Below are 22,856 nucleotides of genomic sequence, written 5' to 3'. Positions count from 1 at the left end.
GAATAATGAAAATTTATTCAAGCATATTTATTACAACAAAAACAAATCTAAAGATTTACATTGCATCAGTCTAATTCAGAATAATCTCTGCAATCAGTGACTTTTTGTTGTGTTTTTGGAAATGTTAAGTACAAAAACTGGAAAGTTCTTGGTTGGCCAATCTTTAGGTGTAGGCAATTTTGGTAGAGGGATGTACAACATTTAACAGGCAATTTTGATCAGATCCTGTATTTGCATTGGATTTGTTTTACTCTGGTAAATTAGTAAATGTAATTGTGTAAATGCGTGCACATTTCTACATCAGTAATCTTAAACCCATGTGTATTTGCCATGTCTGTAATTTTATAAGTAAGTATTTCTGTCATTATACTAGTCTCATCCAAGTCAATATCCTTCTGTTTTAGAAAAATATCAGACTGAGCTGCTTGTGGTTTGAACAAGAAAGTAATAATACATTTGGGAATGAATGTGAGTTACATTAATATTTATAGCATCACTTTCAGTTCACTTTCACATCATAACAAAGAATCTCAAATACAATTGCACTGCTCTAATTACTTAAGTTGGGAGGGGAAAAATCAATTTGCCAACTTATTGTATAGCCAAATATTTGTATATATGTTTCCAAATGTAGCCTATTAAAAAGTCTGAATAGTGGAAACCAAAAATGGGTAGCTGATGTTCTTGCATACAGAATTCCAGTCCCAAACACTCGGCTTAGCTGGTGCCTGGTGGTACAAAATGCCAGTGCAAACTGAAGCGGAATGGGAGTGATGATGTAAAATAAGACACTATTCTCTCTTGTTTTACTCGGTGTACAGGGGTCCTAAGACAGCATTGGCCTAGAATGTGGAAATAACGAATGCACAACGGCACAGGCCTATGAAAAACGTCTACATATGAACGTAGATGGTTTTTTTTGTTGGTATATTTTAAATGTTTATAGGAGCAATGACTTCGGCCTTTGAGGGTCCCGCCCAACGGTTTGCAGCTACCAATCCGCACAAAAAAATGTTATACGTGTGAAAAGGTCAGGAACGTTGACGTAAAACGTGTGTTTCTCGTGTGTATGGAAATGTAGTTTTCTCGCGGCCTCCAGCACGTTATTCCGATCAATGGCGACATCTGCATTGCACATCATGTCCCAGTATGCAACTGGTTGTCGCTCCCATCTGGTTAGGGGAGAGTCAGCAGCACACGAGGACTGGCTGCTTGTGCTGAGTCGGATCTCCTTTTCTCGCGTCCCTTTATTGGAGAGAAACCGGCAGTTTTATTTCAAGTAAATCAAACACAAATTAGACGTAAGAGAGGGTTAGTTTTATCAATTTTATCGGGGTGACCTGAACGAGGGGGAAATAGGGGCGGACAGTTACTAATTCGGCAACTGCGTAACGCAAGTCTTCATCACAGTCAGTAGTGTAGTGATTATTTAGCAAATATCCACGATGGACCCGAGAGACGCTGCCCCTGATTCCTGGGAACAAGAGGACGATGTGGAGGCCCCAGTCGATGGGAAACTCGATTCTGCATTCGCTGCCCTGAATGTGAATGCCAAGCCGTTTGTCCCCAACATAAACGCCGTCGAATTTGTCCCGTCCTTTTTACAGAAAGGCCCCTCGGAAGATACTGATTCCGGTGGTAAGTTCGCAGTCACGTTGGCATTCAGCTAGATATAGCAAAGCTAGCTTGCTAGCAAGCTAACTTCGTTAAGTTGGTTAGCTATCTCCTGTGTTGTAGTTCACTGTAGTTACGTATGCCATTAATGGTTGGTAAAATGATCGGTAGTTCGTTAACGTTTCCAACTGTCTTGGTAATGTCAAGTGTCCAAAATCTGATCACTTGTGGTTAATAACATTAGCTAGGTAGTTAGTAGCCACACAACTTGCATGTTTCCTAGCTAAAGTTAGCTAATTAGCTACGTAACACCGACAGTTGGCTAAAGCTAAGCAATTCTCAGCCAGGTTAACGTCAGCTAGGTAACGTTGCTTTACTAAAGATTCGCAAGCTAGCCGGCAAATAACGAACTTACTAGCTAGAAATCATCACTTTCTAGGTGCAGTACAGTATGTAATTTAGTTGCAATCTACCATACTGAACTTTCAGTTGTAGTTAACTACCTACGACGTTAAGTATGATGCTGGTTAACTAATATATTAGGTAGCCAATCTGAGCTAGCTAGCTGTCTGGCATGTTTAGCTGTGTAGTCAGCACTTGCGTAATATGGTAGTTGCTTATAGGCCCTAGCGTGCGTATTTTTATTTTTTTATTTTTTTTGCGGGTTGTCTGACAGTCTACGTGGGCTTTATAATCAGAAATTGCTCGTTATTATACATTGTCATTGGCAATTTTCCGATGTATTTTTGAAGTACATAACGCTACCTCGATTTTATCTACGTTAGGATTTCATGTAGAATATTTAATGTACGATATGGCTAGCTACAATATTTTAACGTACGATATGGCTCTGATCGTAGTAATTCAAACTGGTAATGTGAGGTACTACCTTGCCTCGAATAAAGTCGAGATGACAACTTGTTAAGGAAGTGGTAAATTGTGTTGTCTGCTAGTGTGACGTGGATGATCAAAATAAAAGTTTATAAGTACTGTAGAACATACAGTGCATGTCATCGAAAGACACACTTGTGCACCGAGTACATTTTTGTTGACTATTTGACAACAAAAATGTACAATATTTGACAAATTTGTTTCCTGGAGTTTGAACAGGCAAAAACGTGAAGTCAAGCCATATTCGTATCTGGTAATGCATTTGGTTACACGTTTATATCGACTATGTGATTTGTCTGAACGATCATGTTTGTTTTATTTGTCAGGGATTTTTCTGATTTCCTATGCTGCACAAACAAGACTGTTTGTAGTCTAGTAACTAACAACTACCATGTAACGCAGACTGGCATGACAATTTTATTATAACAGACCACAATGTAATTACTTAAATATGCATTCAGGGATTTTCATCCACTTGTTCTTAAAGTGGGGCTGTCAAGACATAACGGGCTGTGATAATTGTGTAATATATCATGTACGTGCCTGTATTTGTGCCTGTATTTGCCTCGTAATCAAAACCCCTCATATTCAAACTTGGAATGTCAAAGATAGCTGAGGTATGATACTGATTCTACTTATACATTATGCACACATTAATTTTACACATCCCCATTCCCAGCATGCATCTTAGTTTTATTTTGTTGTATATTTCTAGCTGCTTTAAATTAAGAAATTGTCATTGTGAGCTTGATAAGTAAATGATAATGGCTAAAGAAATATGTGGTTTTAGTAAAAGTAAGCATTAAGCCCACAAGTTGTCTATTCAGGTGATGTTAGAAAATATAAGATGTAAAACTAACATTTCTATATGGCATGTATCACGATTAATGGAAGTTCCCCAATTTTGTATTTTTGTGACCAAACATTTGTTTCCATGTAGATTATTTCAAAGTTCTATCAAATCACTTTCATTTTTTGTTCTTTCTGAGTGAGAAAGAGAATGCGTGCAGAAGCAGTTGCTTCAAGTGATTTATGAAATTTCTTTAGATATTCATTGTTATTCCCCTTTAAGGCCTGTTAACAAAGCTTAAGTGTCAATTTTTTGCTGACCAAGAAACCAAAAATACATATTCCAAACAACTTACGGATTTTGCTTTAGTAGCTACATTAATTCAAAAGCAGTCTTGCCAAGATCATATTGCAAAAATGTTGGCATAGTATAATCCGGGTACCACTCATCTCCACTACAAATAGGAAAAAGAGGCTACAAATCTCCATCAACTGCAAGATGCTATCCTATCTATATGGGCCAACATTTCTAAAGAATGCTTTCAGCACCTTGTTGAATCAATGCCACATAGAATTAAGGCAGTTCTGAAGGCGAAAGGGGGTCAAACACAGTATTAGTATGGTGTTCCTAATAATCCTTTAGGTGAGTGTATATTGTCCAATATGTTGAATATTTTATGTTGTTGTAAATCATCTGTTTTGGCACTACTAACTTGTTAGTTAGTCAGTCAGTCATTCAAGTCTAGCAGTTTTCTTAGAGTAATCTTTTTGACTTAAGACTGTTTGCTTCCTCTTAGTATTTTGCTCTATTCGTTTAGCGGGGGCAACACAAGGGAAATTATTCTTTGACCTTAACTTATCCATTAATCTGCCAAACTGGTCTGTGCAGGCAGGTTTTCTGTTTACCGAGGGTCACCAATGGGTGTTTATACAAAATATATTCAACCACCCTTGAGCAATGTAAAGCTAATGAACATCAAACTGTTGGTTATAGTACACATAGTGAGAACTGGTGTTGCCATTTGTATAACCTTGTACCATGCTAGTATGAAGCTCACATACAGTGTCTTATTACACCGACCATTTTAAATTGTCCTGTGCCGACCATAGAATTCCATAGAAGTGACCAATGTAAAATATTTTTTGTTTTAGTGGATTGTTTCCATTGCAAGCTGTTCCCCATGGATATCACCGTGTTACCTAACCACCACAATAACACTTTAACCCAAAAATTGTCAGAATACGTTAGCTGAAAGTTTGATTATATGGTTTTGACATGTAGGTCTTACTTGCGCTTTTTTAACATCTAAGGAGTGCAGTATTGGATGGACAAGATATACTCAAACACATTTACATTATTCTTTGGGTCAGCCCCATCGAAAGAGAAGCTAACCAGCTCGTCCAACTCAAAATGCAAAAGCTTTATATCTACTGTAGCAGCGCTTTTTGTATCCCAACAAATGCATTATAGTCAAGTTGTGACAGCCTAGCTTAGATTATTACATTGCATGGGAGTTCATCACTGCTTTCTTAGGCTGAGTTTGGGACATTGTTCACCCAGACTTTTGGCGCATTTGGCCAAGTGTCTGGGAGAAAGATTAGTTTTCATGACCTTGGTAGGCTTAGTAAGAACAAAGTTCTGAATGTTGTGGTAGCCAGAAAGATGGCTTTCTTTACATTTCAGATTTCACGCCATTCCTAAGTGTGTGATAAAGCATTAATTTTATTCTACTTCTTTCAGCGGATGTTGAACCAGTTGTTGCAACCATGGATTTTGCAGAAACTGCAGGTATGTATATTTGTTACTCTGGTGGTAATTTGTTCCCTTTGTCCTGCATTGTCCTTAAATAACCTAGCTGGCCTTGCACAATCTATCGGCCTAGCCTCCAGCCTCTCACAAAGACCTTCATAAGTGCTGTTTATTCGGTGTAAAGTGTACAACCAAGTGTCACTGGTATGAATCTGTAATCGATGCTTGTAGGCCTTCATTTTCTTAATAGTCACATATTTCAAATTTTTCTAGCATAACAGGTTTTGCACAGTGGTGCTATTTTTGATAGATATAAATGGGATAAGTGTCCCTTATCCTCATACCTAGATGAATACTACATCAGTAGCAAATATATTTTTGCATTATATGTAGACTTAAATGCTGTGTTTGTCTGGAGACCCTTAACAGGATACACCATGTCTCTACTTCAGCCCTGTGTGTGTGCTGTACCAAGTCATAACAATCAGAATAGTTTTCGAATAGTTGAAAAAAAAAAACGAATTTCAAAGGTGAATATTAATATTCGAATAAAATAAAAAATGTGGAAAAAAACATTCGCGGTAGCAGAGGTTGTCTGGCTGTCTGCTTTGCGAGTGGGCGCGCTAGCGCGCCTGACGGTACAAATCCATATGTCCAACACAACTGAAGCGTGGTGTTGCGACGTCATACAGCCATGGTTGATGCTCCACGCCCCTGACCAGCAGCTGATTGGATGAACGCGTTATGTGGGTCTGGCTACTCGAGAATTTCAACAGTGTCATGGCGGCTCGTTGAGAATACGATCTTGTATTTTACAAAAATAGTTCACTGAAACGTGTTTCTGAAAACAATTTAACGCGAGAAATAGGCCATGCAGTTGCTGAATCTGTCTTCATTTCAGCTCAACAAAGGTTAGTTTGAAAAATATTCGTCTACTTCTACTGGATACTCTACAACTGTGAAACTTCAATTAATGTTAATATTTGTTTTAATCACTGAATGATGCCTGCTATATTTGGGACAATAGTCGCGACCTTATATTGCTTGCACAAAACTCTTGATCAGCATTCAAAATGTGTTTATTGTTGTTAATTTTAAACCGTTATTGCGCAGAGAGCGTGAGAGTGAGAGAGAGAAAGTGCTTGAGCGAGCGAGCGTGAGGTCTGCGGTCTTGGTCATCATTTGATTTACTTGTTTTTGTGTAGGTAATACGTTGTCAAATATGTTTAAACTTAACTACTTGTATAGGTAGTCTATTTATGTCTCTTTGTATTAATTTGTCCTGTTATTGATGTGATGCGCGTCATTGACAAAATGCGCATGCGCAACCAGATCTTCGAATATTATGTGTTTTTTTAGAGGGAATATTCGAACGTCATTTTTGAGGAATTTTGACAGCCCTAGTGTGAACGCAGCCTTGATGCCTTCTATTTCCCCTTCACTTGAGTGTGGACTCATTCACCTTGGACTTAGAAGGCTTTTCAACCTATTATGATGATTGGTTTGGCCATACAGAGCCTCTAGGGGCTTGTTTATTTATTGTACTATTTGTCTCAACTCTTCAAGATATTCCTATGGTAGTTACCAGTAATGCAATCTTCATTCCAGTCTCCCTTGCTTCTCAGCTTGATTTTCTTAACATTATTTGACAATGCTGTCTTAACATAATTTCCTGATAATAACCTAAGGACTCGCTCTCAATTAAACATTATCTAAAACTGTTCATGAATCGCCTCCCAGACTCCTAATAAAAGCCACTAGCTACTAACTAATGAGGCAATATGAATTCCATATACAGTTAAGTTTGTTGCACTGGGTGTTATAGAGGGGGTAGAAAATATAGTTTTACTGGATCTAGCTCACCGTGCCACATGATTTCACATTATATTTGTAACTTTACAAACTCCTGAGTATTTTGTACATTACATTCACTGTGGCACTGAATCGTTTTTCAACGCATCACATTTTAGCCACGGTGGGCTGCAGCTGTTAATACTATAAGAGGGAAACACCCCATCAGCTACCAAACCCTTGGACCACTCACAGTCCCAGCATTTAATAATGTTCTCATTATTGGATTGCCAAATGGCGCTCTTCAAACATTACCCATGTCAAATATCACTATCACAGTCTTTAAAGGATGTAGGTTGCTAAACAGTTTCACTTTTTAGAAATTATATACATAGAGCTGTGGAAATATTTTTTTAGATAGTTTGGGGATAACTAGGGCTGTACCTAGTGTAGTCACTGATAACTATATTATTTTCTGTGTTTCGCTTTGTATGTTCCACTCCTAACTGCATGTTCAGGTGTAGAAATATAAATGATACACTGGACCTCATGGCTCCAGACTGCACCCAAAAAGTATAATTCTGCATCATTTTAACTATGCTTTCTGAGAATAGTTCTAATTCATTGCATCAGTACAACCTAAAACATGTTTTCAATACAGCACTAATGTATTGTCAACAGTTATTGAAGAATTTAGATGATTTTGACAAAAGATCTCTGCTCAAAAGAATTCAGGCAATACTGAAATCACACATTGGGTCTTGATTAACAAAATATATTAATGTTCAAAGACTTTACTGTACATTGTGTCATTACTTGAGAAAAAAATGACATAACGGTCAATGGAAACCAAAATCACCAACCAGTTGAGGGTTAGATTCAAACTCACTCCAAAATAATAATGTCCCAGAGGTACTTAAATGGATTCAGGTCTGGGGAACGTGAGGTCCTGTCAATGGCATCAATGCCTTCGTCATCCAAGAACTGCCTACACACTCTAGTCACATGAGGCAGGGCATTGTTCTGCACCAGGAGGAACCCAGGGCCAACTCCACCCGCGTAATCTCTGGCGATGGGTCAGAGGATTTCACCCCGGTACCTAACAGCATTCAGGGTACCATTGGCTAGCACGTGGAGGTCTATGCGACCTTCCAAGGATATGCCTCCCCAGACCATCACTGACCCACCTCCAAACCGATCATGCTGGATGATGTTGCAGGCAGCATAATGTTCACCAAGGTGTCTCCAGACTCTTTCACGTCTGTTACTTGTGCTCAGTGTGAACCTGCTCTCATCAGTGAAGAGAACAGGGCACCAAAGGTGTACCAGCCAATTCTGGTGTTCTCTGGCGAATGCCAGTTGAACTGCTCAGTGCTGGGCAGTCCTCATGGAGTCTGTTTCTGACTGTTTGGTCAGAAACATGCACACCAGTAGCCCGGTCATTTTCTAGTGCTCTGGCAGTGCTCCTCCTGTTCCTCCTCGCACAGAGGAGCAGATACCTGTCCTGCTGCTGTGTTGATGCCCTTCTATGGCCCTGTCCAGCTCTCCTCGTGTAACAGTCTCCTGGTGTCTCCTCCATGCTCCTGAGACTGTCATGGGAGACACAGCAAACACTTTTGACGGTACTTATGGATGTCATCCTGGAGGAGCTGGACTACCTGTGCATTCTGAATGGGCTGCATGTACCATCTCATGCTACCAGTAGTGACAAGGAACTAGAGAAGAATCAGTCAGGAAGAATAATGAGAGAGCAATTGTCTGTGGCCACCATTTGCAAAACCATTTTCTTTTTGGAGGTTGTCTTGCTGTTGACACTGCAATGCACCTGTTGTCACTTTGATCTGCACAAAAACTGGTGGCATTGATTCACCATCGCTTGTGCTTCCTAACTGGACAGATTGTTATCCCTGAAGTTTAATTGACTTGGTGTTATACTGAGATGATTACATGTTCCCTTAATTTTTTGGAGCAGTGTATAATGCCTAGGGGTGTAACGATTCATTTTAACCACGATTCGATTTGTGGTTGTCGATACGATTCAAGGCCGATAATGGTTCATTTAGAACGATACGATCCGAAATGATTCAGTGACTTGAAATCGATTCAGTATCTTTTCAGGCAAAAATTAAACCCGTTTGACTGAAATAAATACCTGGATACTTGACAGTGCAGGTGAAGTTTCCTAGATTCCTGTTGTTTCTTGTAAGGGAATCAGGTATCAATTAATTATGAATATAAACAAACAAGTAAACAACAATTAATGGCAAATGCATTCACATTTTATTTGAATAAAGTGCAACCAACAATTTAGGTTGAATTAACAGGAAGTTAAAATGTTCTGCTCTCATTTTCAATATTCAATACATTTTCAATAAAAGTACAGTAAGTGCAACCAACATTTCAACAGTAGGTTTACCTGCTACTTGTGCTTTTGTTTTTCAACATAAAAATACTACTATATTACTATAAAAAAAAAAGTGCAACCAACATCTCTTCAGGTTGAATTAACAGTAGGTTTACCTGCTACTTTTGCTGTTGTTTTTCAACATAGAAATAATACAAATACAGTACTAATATCAAAAATAAAGTGCAACCAACATTTCTTCAGGTTGAATTAACAGTAGGTTTACCTGCTACTTTTGCTGTTGTTTTTCAACATAGAAATAATACAAATACAGTATTAATATCAAAAATAAAGTGCAACCCACACTTTCCACACACTGGACCGCAATGGTGGCTTGATAATTTCTCGCTCGTCGGCTTCTCCTCTGCCATACTATGTTTTGTTGTCTTTGCGCTGCTGCTGGCCCGGGGCGTTGACGTCACGGATAGGCAGACTGAATCGAGTAATGTTTATCTCCTTTATCATTAAAAGTGCTAAGAAAAAACATTCCTATAAATTCTGACGTGCTTAAATCCAATGGGTTATTTCCTAGTGTCGATACAATCGATTGATTACATTTTAAAACGATGTTAGATCGATATATGTCGTCCGGAAGGCAAACTTGCTGAGCACAGATCGATGTAGTAGGATCATAGGAATATATATCGATACATCGATGTAGTAGATGGATTGTTACACCCCTAATAATGCCTGATGTAAAGCCCTATAAAATTATGTAATAAAGCGCAATGTGTAAATGGCCCAAATTTTCTTTTACAGTCACGTAGTGTTGATATGATATGTTTGCTAATATAGGTAGGAATGGGACATTGAAAAGTGGCTCGAGCACCTTAGAAGGTGCTGAAACATAAACCCACCCATTGCTCTTGTCATTTGTTTATTCCAATTAGATTGATGTTAAAGGCTGCTTGAATGCATTTGGGGGACACATTAGTGTGGTTTCTTTTGCCTGTTCCCTCTGGGGATATTAATACTGGTGTGACGGTGGTATGGATGTCAACATTTTTGAAGTGTTAGCAGCTGCGTAGGCTACTTTGATTAAGCAGTCATGACATACAGTTAATGTTTTCCTTTCCATTACTTTTGTAGTCTGCAGGAATGCAAAAATGCTGCCTAACTGGAGTTTGAAAAAAAAAAACTACATTCTTGGAATGTATTTATTTGCCCAAATGTATCAGAAAACATGGACACAGTGCATCAGTGATTTGTGTAAACTTACTGAAGTGTCAACAAAAATGTACCTGTGCTTGCAATGCATGCATCTACCACGTTGTGTAGCATTTAGTGATTATTGTCATGAAAGTCTTCTGGGTGCTGGAGGTTATTACATAAACCTTTGTGCTTAAATGTAAAATTCCAAGTTGCCTTCTTTCATCAATCCATTGGGCATCCGCCAAATGTTTAGTTGAATGGAAGGGTAACAATAACTTTTTTTCTTAAAGTTATACAACATGTGGTCTCATGATATGGTTTAATGTTTTGGACGTCAAACATACACTACTGTTTAAAAGTTGGGTCTCACTTTAAAATTTTGTTTTTGAAAGAAATTAAAAAATAAAAGTCAATTAAAATTGATCAGAAATACAGTGTAGACGTTGTTAATGTTGTAAATGACTATTGTAGCTGGAAATGCCAGATTATTTATGGATATATATACAGGTGCTCATCATATAATTAGAATATCATCAAAAGGTTGATTTATTTCAGTAATTCCATTCAAAAAGTGAAACTTGTATATTATATTCATTCATTACACACAGTCTGATATATTTCAAATGTTTATTTTTTTAATTGTGATGATTATAACTGACAACTTATGAAAATTCCAAATTCAGTATCTCTGATAATTTTAATATTATTTAAGACCAATACAAAAAAATATTTTTAGTAATGTTGGCCAACTGAAAAGTATGAACATGAAAAGTATGAGCATGGATAGCACTCAATACTTCGTTGGGGCTTCTTTTGCCTGAATTACTGCAGCAATGCAGTGTGACATGGAGTTGATCAGTCTGTGGCACTGCTCAGGTGTTATGAGAGACCAGGTTGCTCTGATAGGAGCCTTCAGCTCTTCTGCATTGTTGGGTCTGGCGTATCGCATCTTCCTCTTCACAATACCCCATAGATTTTCTATAGGGTTAAGGTCAGGCGAGTTTGCTGGCCAATTAAGAACAGGGATACCATGGTCCTTAAACCAGGTACTGGTAGCTTTGGCACTGTGTGTAGGTGCCAAGTCCTGTTGGAAAATGAAATCTGCATCTCCATAAAGTTGGTCAGCAGCAGGAAGCATGAAGTGCTCTAAAACTTCCTGGTAGACGGCTGCGTTGACCTTGGACCTCAGAAAACACAGTGGATCAACACCAGCAGATGGCATGGCACCCCAAACCATCACTGACTGTGGAAACTTAACACTGGACTTCAAGCAATATGAAATCTGTGCCTCTCCTCTCTTCCTCCAGACTCTGGGACCTTGATTTCCAAAGGAAATGCAAAATGTACTTTCATCAGAGAACATAACTCCGCAGCAGTCCAGTCCTTTTTGTCTTTATCCCAGGCGAGACGCTTCTGACGCTGTGTCTTGTTCAAGAGTGGCTTGACACAAGAAATGCGACAGCTGAAACGCATGTCTTCCATATGTCTGTGCGCTGTGGTTCTTGAAGCACTGACTCCAGCTGCAGTCCACTCTTTGTGAATCTCCCCCACATTTTTGAATGGGTTTTGTTTCACAATCCTCTCCAGGGTGCGGTTATCCCTATTGCTTGTACACTTTTTTCTACCACATGTTTTCCTTCCCTTCGCCTCTCTATTAATGTGCTTGGACACAGAGCTCTGTGAACAGCCAGCCTCTTTAGCTATGATCTTTTGTGTCTTGCCCTCCTTGTTCCAGGTGTCAATGGGTGTCATTTGGACAGCTGTCAAGTCAGCAGTCTTCCCCATGATTGTGTTGCCTACAGAACTAGACTGAGAGACCATTTAAAGCCTTTGCAGGTGTTTTGGGTTAATTAGCTGATTAGAGTGTGGCACCAGGTGTCTTCAATATTGAACCTTTTCACAATATTCATTTTCTGAGATACTGAATTTGGAGTTTTCATTAGTTGTCTGTTATAATCATCAAAATTAAAAGATATAAACACTTGAAATATATCAGTCTGTGTGGAATGAATGTATACATTATACAAGTTTCACTTTTTGAATGGAATTACTGACATAAATAAACTTTTTGATGACCAGCACCTGTATATTGGTGTACATAGGCCCATTACCAGGCCCATTACCCGGCCCATTACCAACACTTATGGGTGGGTATAATGTGGTTAGATTTATAACCCAATCCCTCTCCCAAGTTAATGAGCACAAGCAAATTAACAACAATAATGTCAAAATAAGATTTCTTTTTATATTCAATGCAGTTTCAGGGAAAAAATAAGAGATCACTGCACCTTTTTCTTTCCTTTCCAGAAAAGTCAGAGGAAGGTTTTGAGTGAGGAACAGAAGGGTTAAAATTAAGAGACCACTGCATATTGAACGCTTCTGTTCCTCACTCAACTTTCTTTTCAACTTTTTGGAAAGGAAAGAAAAATGTTCAGTGGTCTCTTAATTTTTTCCGTAGCTGTATGTTCTCCCCGTTAACTAATTTAAGCTCTAACCGTTTCTCAATGTGCTCCAGTTAGTTTACATAAAGTAAATATTATTATCAGTGGTAGCCAATTGTTGCTATCGAGTTGTGACAGTTTCTTACCTTTGGTTGTTACTAAGATGATGGCTACCTTCTTTATATCAGTGTGACAGCCATTTACTGACAGTACAACATAAACGTGTGCATGCACCGACACAGACAGTTATGTTTCTCTGACCCCCCTTGCCAGCATGATACTCAGAATGTCGGGTGCCGGACGTTTTTGCTCTGCTCTTACGCTTGTGCGATAGTAAACTGTGCTCAGCTTGGTTAAAAAGTGTTTTTCTATGGCTGCGCTTTACAATAAGTGGGAAATAGTGGTGTCTAGTTTGAGAAACCGACACCTCACAGGTCCTCAACTGGCAGCTTCATTAAATAGTACCCACAAAACACCAGTCTCAATGTCAACAGTGAAGAGTTGGCTCCGGTATGCTGGTCTTCTAGGCAGAGTTGCAATGAAATAGCCATATCTCAGACTGGAAAATTAAAAGAAAAGATCAAGAACACGGACTGGACAGAGGAAGATTGGAAGAACTGTTATGGACAGAAGTGTAAGTTTGATGTTTCGGATCACAGAGAACATTTGTGAAATGCAGACCAAATGAAAAGATACTGGAGGCGTGTGTGATGCTGTCTCTCAAGCATGGTAGAGGCAATGTGATTGTCTCTGATGCTTTGGTGGTAAACTGGGAGGTTTGTACAGTGTTAAAGGGATCTTGAAGAAGGAAGACTATCACTCCGTTTTGCAACACCACAGCAGTCCCTGCAGACGGCATTTGTTTGGAGACAATTTCCTCCTACAGCAGGACAATGACCCAAAGCACAGCTCCAAACTTTGCCAGAACAATTTTGGGAAGAAGTAGTCAGCTGGTATTCTGCCTGTAATGGAGTGGCCAACACTCATTTTCCTATATTTCCTATTTGAACTAATTTAATGGAAAACAAGGTTTCTAAGTGATCAAACTTTTGAATGGTTGTATGAATTTTTTGTTTAATTAAAATGTGGTTTTGATTGTAATCCCCCAAATCGTGGGATTACCTGGAATTTAAGCCAAATCAAGCAAAATAATGATTGTTTCTAATGTTTTTTCTCTATATTCTTTGTCTATAACTGGCAGTACAAAATTGCGTAACTAATATCAGAGTTGTGGGGCGTCTACTTGGCAAAGTCCTAGAACGCTGGTCTTGTTCATGTCAAACCCCTAGTCTTCTTTAGTCTGCTTATTTCTAAACCACCAATGCTCTTCTCTTTGTTTTGGCCAGCCCTGGTGGAGAATGGCGACTCTGAAATGACCACAGAGGAGACATGGGACCTTAAAGGGGCGGAGCCCAATGAGGCGGAGCCTGGAGGGGGACCTGGTGGCGATGGGGGACAAATAGTTGTTGAGGAGATCCCGGATGAAGTAATGGAAGAGGAGGAAGAAGTGCCAATTGTACCTAAAGTGGTTGCTCTCCCGCCTGACGCGCCCAAGAAGGAGCACGTGAACGTGGTGTTCATTGGTCACGTTGGTGAGTGTCACAGGCAAGCCTGGGTGAAAGAAGAGGCATTGTTATTGCACAAACCTTTGAAGGTTTCTCGTTTTATACATTTGATGCCTATTAAGTCTGACCCTGTGTGCTGATCTAACAGAAAAAAAATAAAATTGTGTTTAAACGCTAGACAGTGGCAGCCAGCTGGTGGTTAGGAGTGCTGGGTCAGTAACCAAACAGATTAAATCTGTGAGCTGGAAAGGTGAAAACACATAATTCTGAGCAAGCTAGGTAATGATAATTGCTCCCCCTGGTGTCCAGTGTGGCAGTCACTGCACCTCTTACAATTGAAGGGTCTGAGGTGAAAGCTCAAGTACATTTTCCATTGGACTGTGTGCGCTATTTACACCTCCTCACGCCCTCCCTTTCATCTTTTTTTATTTGCCTAGATGCTGGCAAGTCGACCATCGGAGGACAGATTATGTGAGTATTGGTTTCCATTCAGAGACACTTTTCTCTTTCCCTTTTGATGCATTCAGTCAAATTGGGCTTCTAATACCAGTTGTATTTCTTACCACTGTTCTCCCTCCCCACATTTTTCCCCTCATTCCTCCACTCTTTCTTTCTCTTCTCCCTTGACAGGTATTTAACCGGCATGGTGGAGAAGAGAACTCTGGAGAAGTATGAAAGAGAAGCCAAGGAGAAGAACAGGGAAACCTGGTAAGGTCCTCACAATGTTCTGCTTTTACAGTGGCTGACTGAGGCCTTTTACCTGGGACATTTTCGGTTGAACTACTTTTGTCTGCTAGGTACCTCTCCTGGGCTCTGGACACTAACCAGGAAGAGCGAGACAAGGGGAAGACAGTGGAGGTCGGCCGGGCGTACTTTGAGACTGAAAAAAAGCACTTTACCATCCTTGATGCACCAGGCCACAAAAGCTTTGTGCCCAACATGATTGGAGGCGCTTCACAAGCTGACTTGGCCGTACTTGTGAGTCCATTTGTGGATCCGTTTTTTTTCTTGGGTTGAAAAGGCTCCTGAAATAAAATGGGTTGTACGTTTGAAATGAACAATGATATTTTCCCTGGATCATAAAATACTGGAAGCCTAATACAGCGACGCCATGGTACCTATTTTCTTGTTTTCCCCTGTAGGTGATCTCTGCAAGGAAAGGAGAGTTTGAAACAGGCTTTGAGAAGGGCGGACAGACCAGGGAGCATGCCATGCTGGCCAAAACGGCAGGGGTGAAACATCTGATCATCCTCGTCAACAAAATGGACGACCCCACTGTGAACTGGAGCCTGGAGAGGTGTGCAGCCATCACACAGAACACAGAACAAACACTAGCCTAGAGGACTGTGGTAGTCATGATGGGTTGCTTCAGACATTCATTAAAAAGTGATATGGTGGAGTTAAATCTTGTTTGGATGTTGGGTCTTAGCAGTCTTTGGGTCATTAACGCTGCTGCGTTAGAGTTCCTCAAGTAACATTTCTTGTCATGCTTCAGAAATCTACCACAGCGCTTAGTAAATGTTCCTTGTCTGATCTGAAACTTCAGGTACGAAGAATGCAAAGAAAAACTAGTGCCATTTTTGAAGAAGGTTGGCTTCAACCCCAAGAAAGACATTCATTTCATGCCCTGCTCCGGCCTCACAGGAGCCAACCTCAAGGAGCCTGTTGAGTCGTGCACTTGGTATACGTGAGTATCACCTGCTTTACTCTGTTGATCCTGGGTTGTGTTCACTAGGTACGAAACGGAAGAAAACATTCTGAAATGGGGAGGTACTATCTGTTCTTGTCCAGTAAGAAACGCTCCTTCCTCCTCTATTAACGAAGCCACTCTAAAGGTACTATCACTTTCCAGTGTAAATGGATTTAACATGTTCCTGACACTACTGCCCTGACCTGTGTTCCCTTCCCATGTATTCCAGAGGGTTACCATTCATTCCACATTTGGACAGTTTGCCAAACTTAAACAGATCGAGCGACGGACCCGTCAGGTTACCCATAGTAGACAAATACAAGGTAAATACAACCACATCGTGAAATGTATTCTATTGTGATAGAAATGGAGTGTTTATAAAGCCTTTACAACACTCCATTTGTGTCTCATACTACTACAGCACACAATACCCTTTCTGATATGGCTTACGTGTTGTATAACAACCTTGCCTTCCGTGGTTTCCTACCCAATAGGACATGGGTACCGTGATCCTGGGCAAACTGGAGTCAGGATCCATCAGTAAAGCACAGCAGCTGGTCATGATGCCAAACAGGGTAAGACAGAACCCCAGCCCAGCCTACCATGGAACAATCAGAACCCTTAATTAGAGCCCCCTATTTGATACAGCCTATGAAGTTGGACTTCAAAATAAAGGCCAGATTGCGTTCTCTAATTATTATCAAAATAAATCATAGTTATTAATGTGGTTATATAAAGCTATACTAGATTCTGAGGTTGTTTTCCATAATTTTCTTTCCATTTTGCTCGAACAGGCACTAATGTATGATTCCAAATATTTTTATCTCACCTGGGTTCTCTGGAATGTTATTTTTTACAAGGTGGTGCCAGTTGGAGAAAGACCGATATAGTCTTCCTACTTGGCAAATACAAGTGCACCCTCTGGTGTTTATTTTGAAAACTGCTGTTTGTTGCAGATACTTCAAGCCTGCAATTTTACTTAATGTCACTAATATCAAGTGACATTAAGTAAAGATGTATTGTGTTTGCCTATAAAAAGGTTTGCATTGGGTTTAGCTGCTAAATCATTGTATGCACACGTGCATTCTCATGTCTTAAAGTGCTAACAGTTTTGAGGCATTCGCCTAGTTTCCATAGTTCCGGTAGGCAGCACCCTATCATGTGCAGCTCCATTTTTTTTGTAGTTTTCCCACATGGAAATTGACAAAAAATACTACTACAAACATCTGTGGTCACACATCATGACACTTTGTTCCAATTTGAATAGATTATTTTACCTTCTCACACTAATGTATTGACTTTCCTTTGGTTAAAATGCTTGGCTGATTCTATGCAAATGTTGGTCCTATGGCGGCACGATTTGGATAAAATATTCAATTGCAATTTCTTTAACAAATATTGGAATTACGGGTGTGATTTGCAATTTTCTAACATGGGTGTGAACAGAGTAGATCTCACTTAAAAATAGTGATTATAGCCTACATAATGTGCTTTTAAGCGGTATATTTTACTCTTATTTCCTTTTTGAAGGTGCTGCATGTGTTGAACTGCTCATTTAATGCAGTGGTGTTTGTTTGTGCCTATGCCATAGATGGTTAGGCAAAATGTCTCAACCCTTGAGGTATATTTTCTCCCATATTAAGTTTTTTTTGTAAGCACCAACACTGAAGCTGAAACTTTTAATAACCATGCTGTTGTTTATGTTGGACAATATCTTGGTGCCACTCGTTGACTTGAAGCAGACGTCTTCGCTAGCAGTTGCAGTGTTAACTCAAACTAACATTGAAAAACCAAGTATTTAAACAAAATTTCTCATATTTAAGTTATCTACAAAAATACCTACAGCACTTGCAAGAAAAACAATTACAGATGTACAATGCCTGTACGTTGCCTTGCGTGAAGCGTGTATCATTCATCTTTTTTGGAGCAGGAAATGTCAATATAGCTATTTCGATTAATTGTACCGCCCTAGTTGTTCCTAAGTAAACAAATAGGCTAGTTGATCCTAAATATGTCAATATAGCTATTTCGATTAATTGTACCGCCCTAGTTGTTCCTAAGTAAACAAATAGGCTAGTTGATCCTAAATATGTCAATATAGCTATTTCGATTAATTGTACCGCCCTAGTTGTTCCTAAGTAAACAAATAGGCTAGTTGATCTTAAATATGTCAATATCGCTATTTCGATTAAATGTACAGCCCTAGTTGTTCCTAAGTAAACAAATAGGCTAGTTGATCCTAAATATATCAATATCGCTATTTCGATTAAATGTACAGCCCTAGTTGTTCCTAAGTAAACAAATAGGCTAGTTGATCTTAAATAAAATGGAGGGGAAGCAGATTGTGATCTGTCGCACCATAGACTTCACTGAATGCCAAAAGTCGGTGCATTTACACGATTCTGCTGACTCTCCATTTACCAGTTCACGGTCTGTTTATTTATAAAATGTTGAATGCATTTGTTTTCATTTTATTCATTATTTTGTTTTTTGCTATGTGGGATTCAGTTTCAGGTGGATTTTATAGAACTCCTTTGAAACAGGCCGTTCAAAAAAAAACAGTTATCTGAATGCCCCAAAATAATACACATCTGTTATTAAATTAATATTTGTATTTAAATGCCAGGCTGTTATGCTCATTGCTGTTTGATGGCAAACATTTTCTATTCACTATAGACAAGTGTTTGTGTGACAATAGCTAAATCTGAGCATTGGACGGTGTACCATGTGATGAGGGAGAAGCGTACTGTGTTGATATTTATTTCCTGTGTCCATTTTTACTAAACAGTACATTTTACTGTTTCCTATAATTCCAAAAGTAGTAATAGATATTTAGGGCTTGGATGAAGTGCATGTCATGAGACCGTTTTTTTAAATTTATATTTTCAAAACAAGTTTTGTTTTGTGCTTTTCTCCCCCATGCCATTTATGTTTTGGTCGTAACTGTAGGTAACGGCAGCGTCTGCAGCATTATGTGGGTGTTGGTAAACTGAATATTAGCCGCTGTTAGATTTCCACCCGACAGACACTGTAATGGTTCCTGTCCTTCCCTCCCTGTAGCACACGGTAGAGGTGCTGAGCCTGCTGAGTGATGACGTGGAGACTGATGACGCCGCTCCTGGTGAGAACCTGAAGCTGAGACTGAAGGGCATTGAGGAGGAGGAGATCCTGCCTGGCTTCATCCTCTGTAACATTGATAACCTCTGCCACTCTGGCCGCACGTTTGATGCCCAGGTATGCCGCACCACCTGGTCGTCTGGGAGAACCCTGGATTCTCCGCCGTTTCTTTCCACTTAATACTGTATTGTGGGTTTGTCTTAGATTGTCATCATCGAGCACAAGTCAATCATCTGCCCGGGTTACAATGCAGTCCTCCACATCCACACCTGCATCGAAGAAGTGCAAATTACGGTAAATATAGTCATGATGTCATTCGTATTTAACTCTGAAGTACCTCGTTAAGCGTTAAATGCCATTGATGTTAATTGTATCTCTCTCGTAGGCCTTAATCTGTCTGGTAGACAAAAAGACGGGAGATAAGAGTAAGACGCGACCACGCTTTGTGAAACAGGACCAGGTGTGCATTGCCCGTTTGCGCACTGCAGGAACCATCTGCCTTGAGACCTTCAAAGACTTCCCCCAGATGGGACGGTTCACCCTACGGGATGAAGGTACTGGGCTTGGATTCACCTGATCACGTTTCAAACCTTTTTTATTCCTGTTGAATAACAGGTATGCTTTTGTGTCAAAGCAAATCAGAATTTGTTTTCCATCAGCTTATCCTGCCACACCTTAAACATTGTAAAGATTAATGACTAACGACACAATCGTATGAACAGAGACAGTCCTTGATGAAAATGTGTTTTAGTCTGTTTTGAACAAGAGACTGGCTGAGGAATTCCTGATTTCAGTAGTATGCTAAGCAACAACACGTGCCGTATCTGCACTGGTGTTGATGAACCCTTTAGACCCCAACAGAATTCTAGAATCCTGCTTTAGATTATTGAGAATTCTCAAAATAAATAATATTTTTTCACACATTTCAAACAAACAGATGTAGCACAAAAACCTAAGAACAAATAAAAATGACACGTTCACTTTGTTTTAAAAAGCATGTCTTTTCACGTCTTTTCTCTTTGACACCACATCCATGTAACACAAATTTGACCTCTTTCTACTCCTGTCTGTGAGTGTAGCACCATTTGCCACTACACAATTTCTCTAATAGCCTGATAGACTGACCGGATAGTAAACTAACTTCAGCAAGCAGTTGTGGGTTTCTATACGACGGGTTGGTAGAAACAATGAACAAACATCTACGTTTGCACACTGACTCTTATTGGGCGAGATTGAGCAAGCAACCATTCGAGGTAGGTACAACTAACGTGATTATAAAGTAAGCATAAGGCACAAACATCTCAAGACATTGAAATTATGTCTCGGCCGGTCGTCAGAAAAGCATGACATTACTTGCTTTAATCTTGGCTAGCTAGCTAGTAGTATCACCAAACAATACAGAAACAGCCTCTTCTAACGTAAAAAGTCGTGGCCGCTTTGGCACTAGCATCTTAAAGAAATTATAAAAACTAAATCAAGTCAAATGTCAGCATACCTTTTTTCTGATTTCTTATTAATGATCAAATCCACAGGAATACAGTAATATGTTTTTATCAGGTGTATTTTGGGATATTTACACGTTGTTAAAGAAACACTGTCGTCTGCGGCTGCTACAGTCATCTTAAGGAAGGCCATTGACGGCTGCTATGGGTTCTAAAGTTAACAAGAGTGGCTAAGTTACCATTTTGAGGAAAATCTTTTGTAAAGTCTGTGGCCACGCACAGAAATTGCTATCTAGCCATCATCTCCAGTAAAGTATTTTGAAAGGAATAGTGCTAAACATATTGCGTAATCCAAGTGTGCAAAACATTTAGAGACTTGGCCCAAAAGACTGCCAGGTGAACACACACTGTCAAAGGGTTTTCTAATTTTGGTTGCATATTACATCAATGTTTTTTACTGTTATATTTTCATTGATATTTAATATTTTAGAGCTTTCATTTTGACAAAAGAATGTATTGCATCTATATCACTGTCACACAGTGTAAAATGGTCCAAGGGGGTTGAATACTTAGGCAGCCCAATCTATATTAATTTTGTAACAACACAAGGATAGAACAGCAATAAACCATCAAATAGTAGTTTTTAGCATATCAATTTGCCTGGTCCAGGATGGCTACGCCAATTGATTTGCAATAACTTGATATCGCCAGTAAATGGACATTTTTGAGTACTGTAATTGCTAAGGCGCTTTAGTAGCAGCCTAAGCACATTGTCTCACGTCAGTGCAGGGATTCCACAGATCTGTGTTGTATCTCATAAAGGGTAATGTCATAGCTCGAACCTGGGCTATGTTATAAAAACACACTCTGGGGATTGCAAAGACACGTGACCTGCGTATTATCTGCAGGTTAGCGGTAGATTACTTAACACACTACTAACGGGAGATTAAACGGAGCTCCCAGCTAAAATCACATTTTTTGCAACCAAATAGCGCTGGAAAAAAAATGTGAAGACCAGCTAATCCGATGTTTTACTGTGTCAGGTCAGATTGATACTAGACAGTGGTGAAAACATGGGAAGTGTCTTGTCAAAATGGCGGCACACCTCAATATGGAAAAGATGCATGTAAAAACATGTTTATACTGGAAATAGGGTGGCACATTTTGCCTCGCTGCCTTTTTAACCAAATGTGTTCAAAGCTTAGTGGTCCAGTTATGGAGTTGTTGGCTAGCGTGTTGATGTGACAGACCATTTTTTGGCGTCCCAGAAGTATTTGACCCCGCAACATTAACTACAAATCTGCCTCCGAAAGAACCAACATGGTCCCGTAATATTGGACAAAACATGTCATGTGATTTGGACCTGAGGCGTAAGGTTATTAAGTATTAACCACTGTGTTGCACTTGGTGTCCACATGGAATCACATTTGGCTGAAAAAAAGTATCTTATGATAGATGGGATCTGGTTGTGGAAGGATAACCCGCTAGAAGTACTGTTTTGATGAAAACATTTTGCTCTTAGAAATTATAAGTGAAATGCTTTTTTGTCTTTGATGTGAGCTGTACTGGAAAAAGGGCTTTGAGTACATTTCCAGAATGTCGTGGTAAGGGGCCTGGCTGTTAACCTCTGTCTCTGTGTGTCTCTGTGTACCTAGGTAAGACCATTGCCATCGGTAAGGTGTTGAAGCTCGTTGCTGAGAGGGACTGAAGCTGTTGCATGGGAGTCCCCGGTCGCAGTCCGGTGCCGGGTGGGGGGAGGAGTGATGTCCGGGGTCATCGATGGGGACAAGGGCGCCGTGGCCCGCCTCTCTTCTCTCCCCCCTTGACCTACCGAAGATCAGCTTAAAAAAAAACTTCTCTGAAAAGGAAACCTGTTTTTAAGCAAATGAAAATCTAGATCAAGTCCACACGAGTCAGCTTTCTCATATTGAGAGCTCAGCTATGCCATCTTTGGGTTAGGCCCCTCCCCCCTAAACCTGTTCACCCACTCCCCTACTCTGGTCTACTCATGATCATAAAACAGATTATTTTTACTCTTCTGGTTTTTTTTTTTTTTTTTACTATATATTTTTTTTTTGTGGCTTCCATCAATAAATGAAAAATGGCAGCAGTTATATCTGTAACCAGATGTGGACCAGGATTTGCTTGGAATACAAAAAAAGATGATTTACAAAAAAAATTCTACAAATGATGTTTGAGAGAATTTAACC

The 22,856-nt window shown here is 39.6% G+C and overlaps 1 protein-coding gene across 1 annotated transcript; it reads left to right on the top strand.

The window, feature by feature from the left end:
* Positions 1–1,139: 1,139 nt before the first annotated feature.
* gspt1l (G1 to S phase transition 1, like) lies at positions 1,140–22,732 on the top strand. The gene is made up of 14 exons (XM_010874345.5): positions 1,140–1,638; positions 5,036–5,083; positions 14,179–14,424; positions 14,835–14,868; positions 15,028–15,105; positions 15,195–15,375; positions 15,540–15,694; positions 15,944–16,084; positions 16,317–16,410; positions 16,582–16,662; positions 19,148–19,321; positions 19,409–19,498; positions 19,590–19,758; positions 22,302–22,732. The coding sequence occupies exons 1-14, from the start codon at positions 1,446–1,448 to the stop codon at positions 22,352–22,354; spliced, it is 1,737 nt and encodes a 578-aa protein (XP_010872647.1). The 5' UTR covers positions 1,140–1,445; the 3' UTR covers positions 22,355–22,732.
* The last annotated feature ends 124 nt before the right edge of the window (positions 22,733–22,856 follow it).

The sequence above is a fragment of the Esox lucius genome, chromosome 11, assembly GCF_011004845.1.
Source record: "Esox lucius isolate fEsoLuc1 chromosome 11, fEsoLuc1.pri, whole genome shotgun sequence".
Taxonomy (NCBI): Eukaryota; Metazoa; Chordata; class Actinopteri; order Esociformes; family Esocidae; genus Esox; species Esox lucius.
This window is presented reverse-complemented; position numbering and strand designations above follow the sequence as displayed.

What these genes read in the sequence shown, in the direction of transcription:
- gspt1l (XM_010874345.5), top strand. Translation starts at nt 1,446, where the DNA reads ATGGACCCGAGAGACGCTGCCCCTGATTCCTGGGAACAAGAGGACGAT. An exon ending in GAGAAGAACAGGGAAACCTG is followed by an intron (nt 15,106 to 15,194) that starts GTAAGGTCCTCA and finishes TTTGTCTGCTAG; the next exon opens with GTACCTCTCCTGGGCTCTGG. An exon ending in GAGTCGTGCACTTGGTATAC is followed by an intron (nt 16,085 to 16,316) that starts GTGAGTATCACC and finishes CATGTATTCCAG; the next exon opens with AGGGTTACCATTCATTCCAC.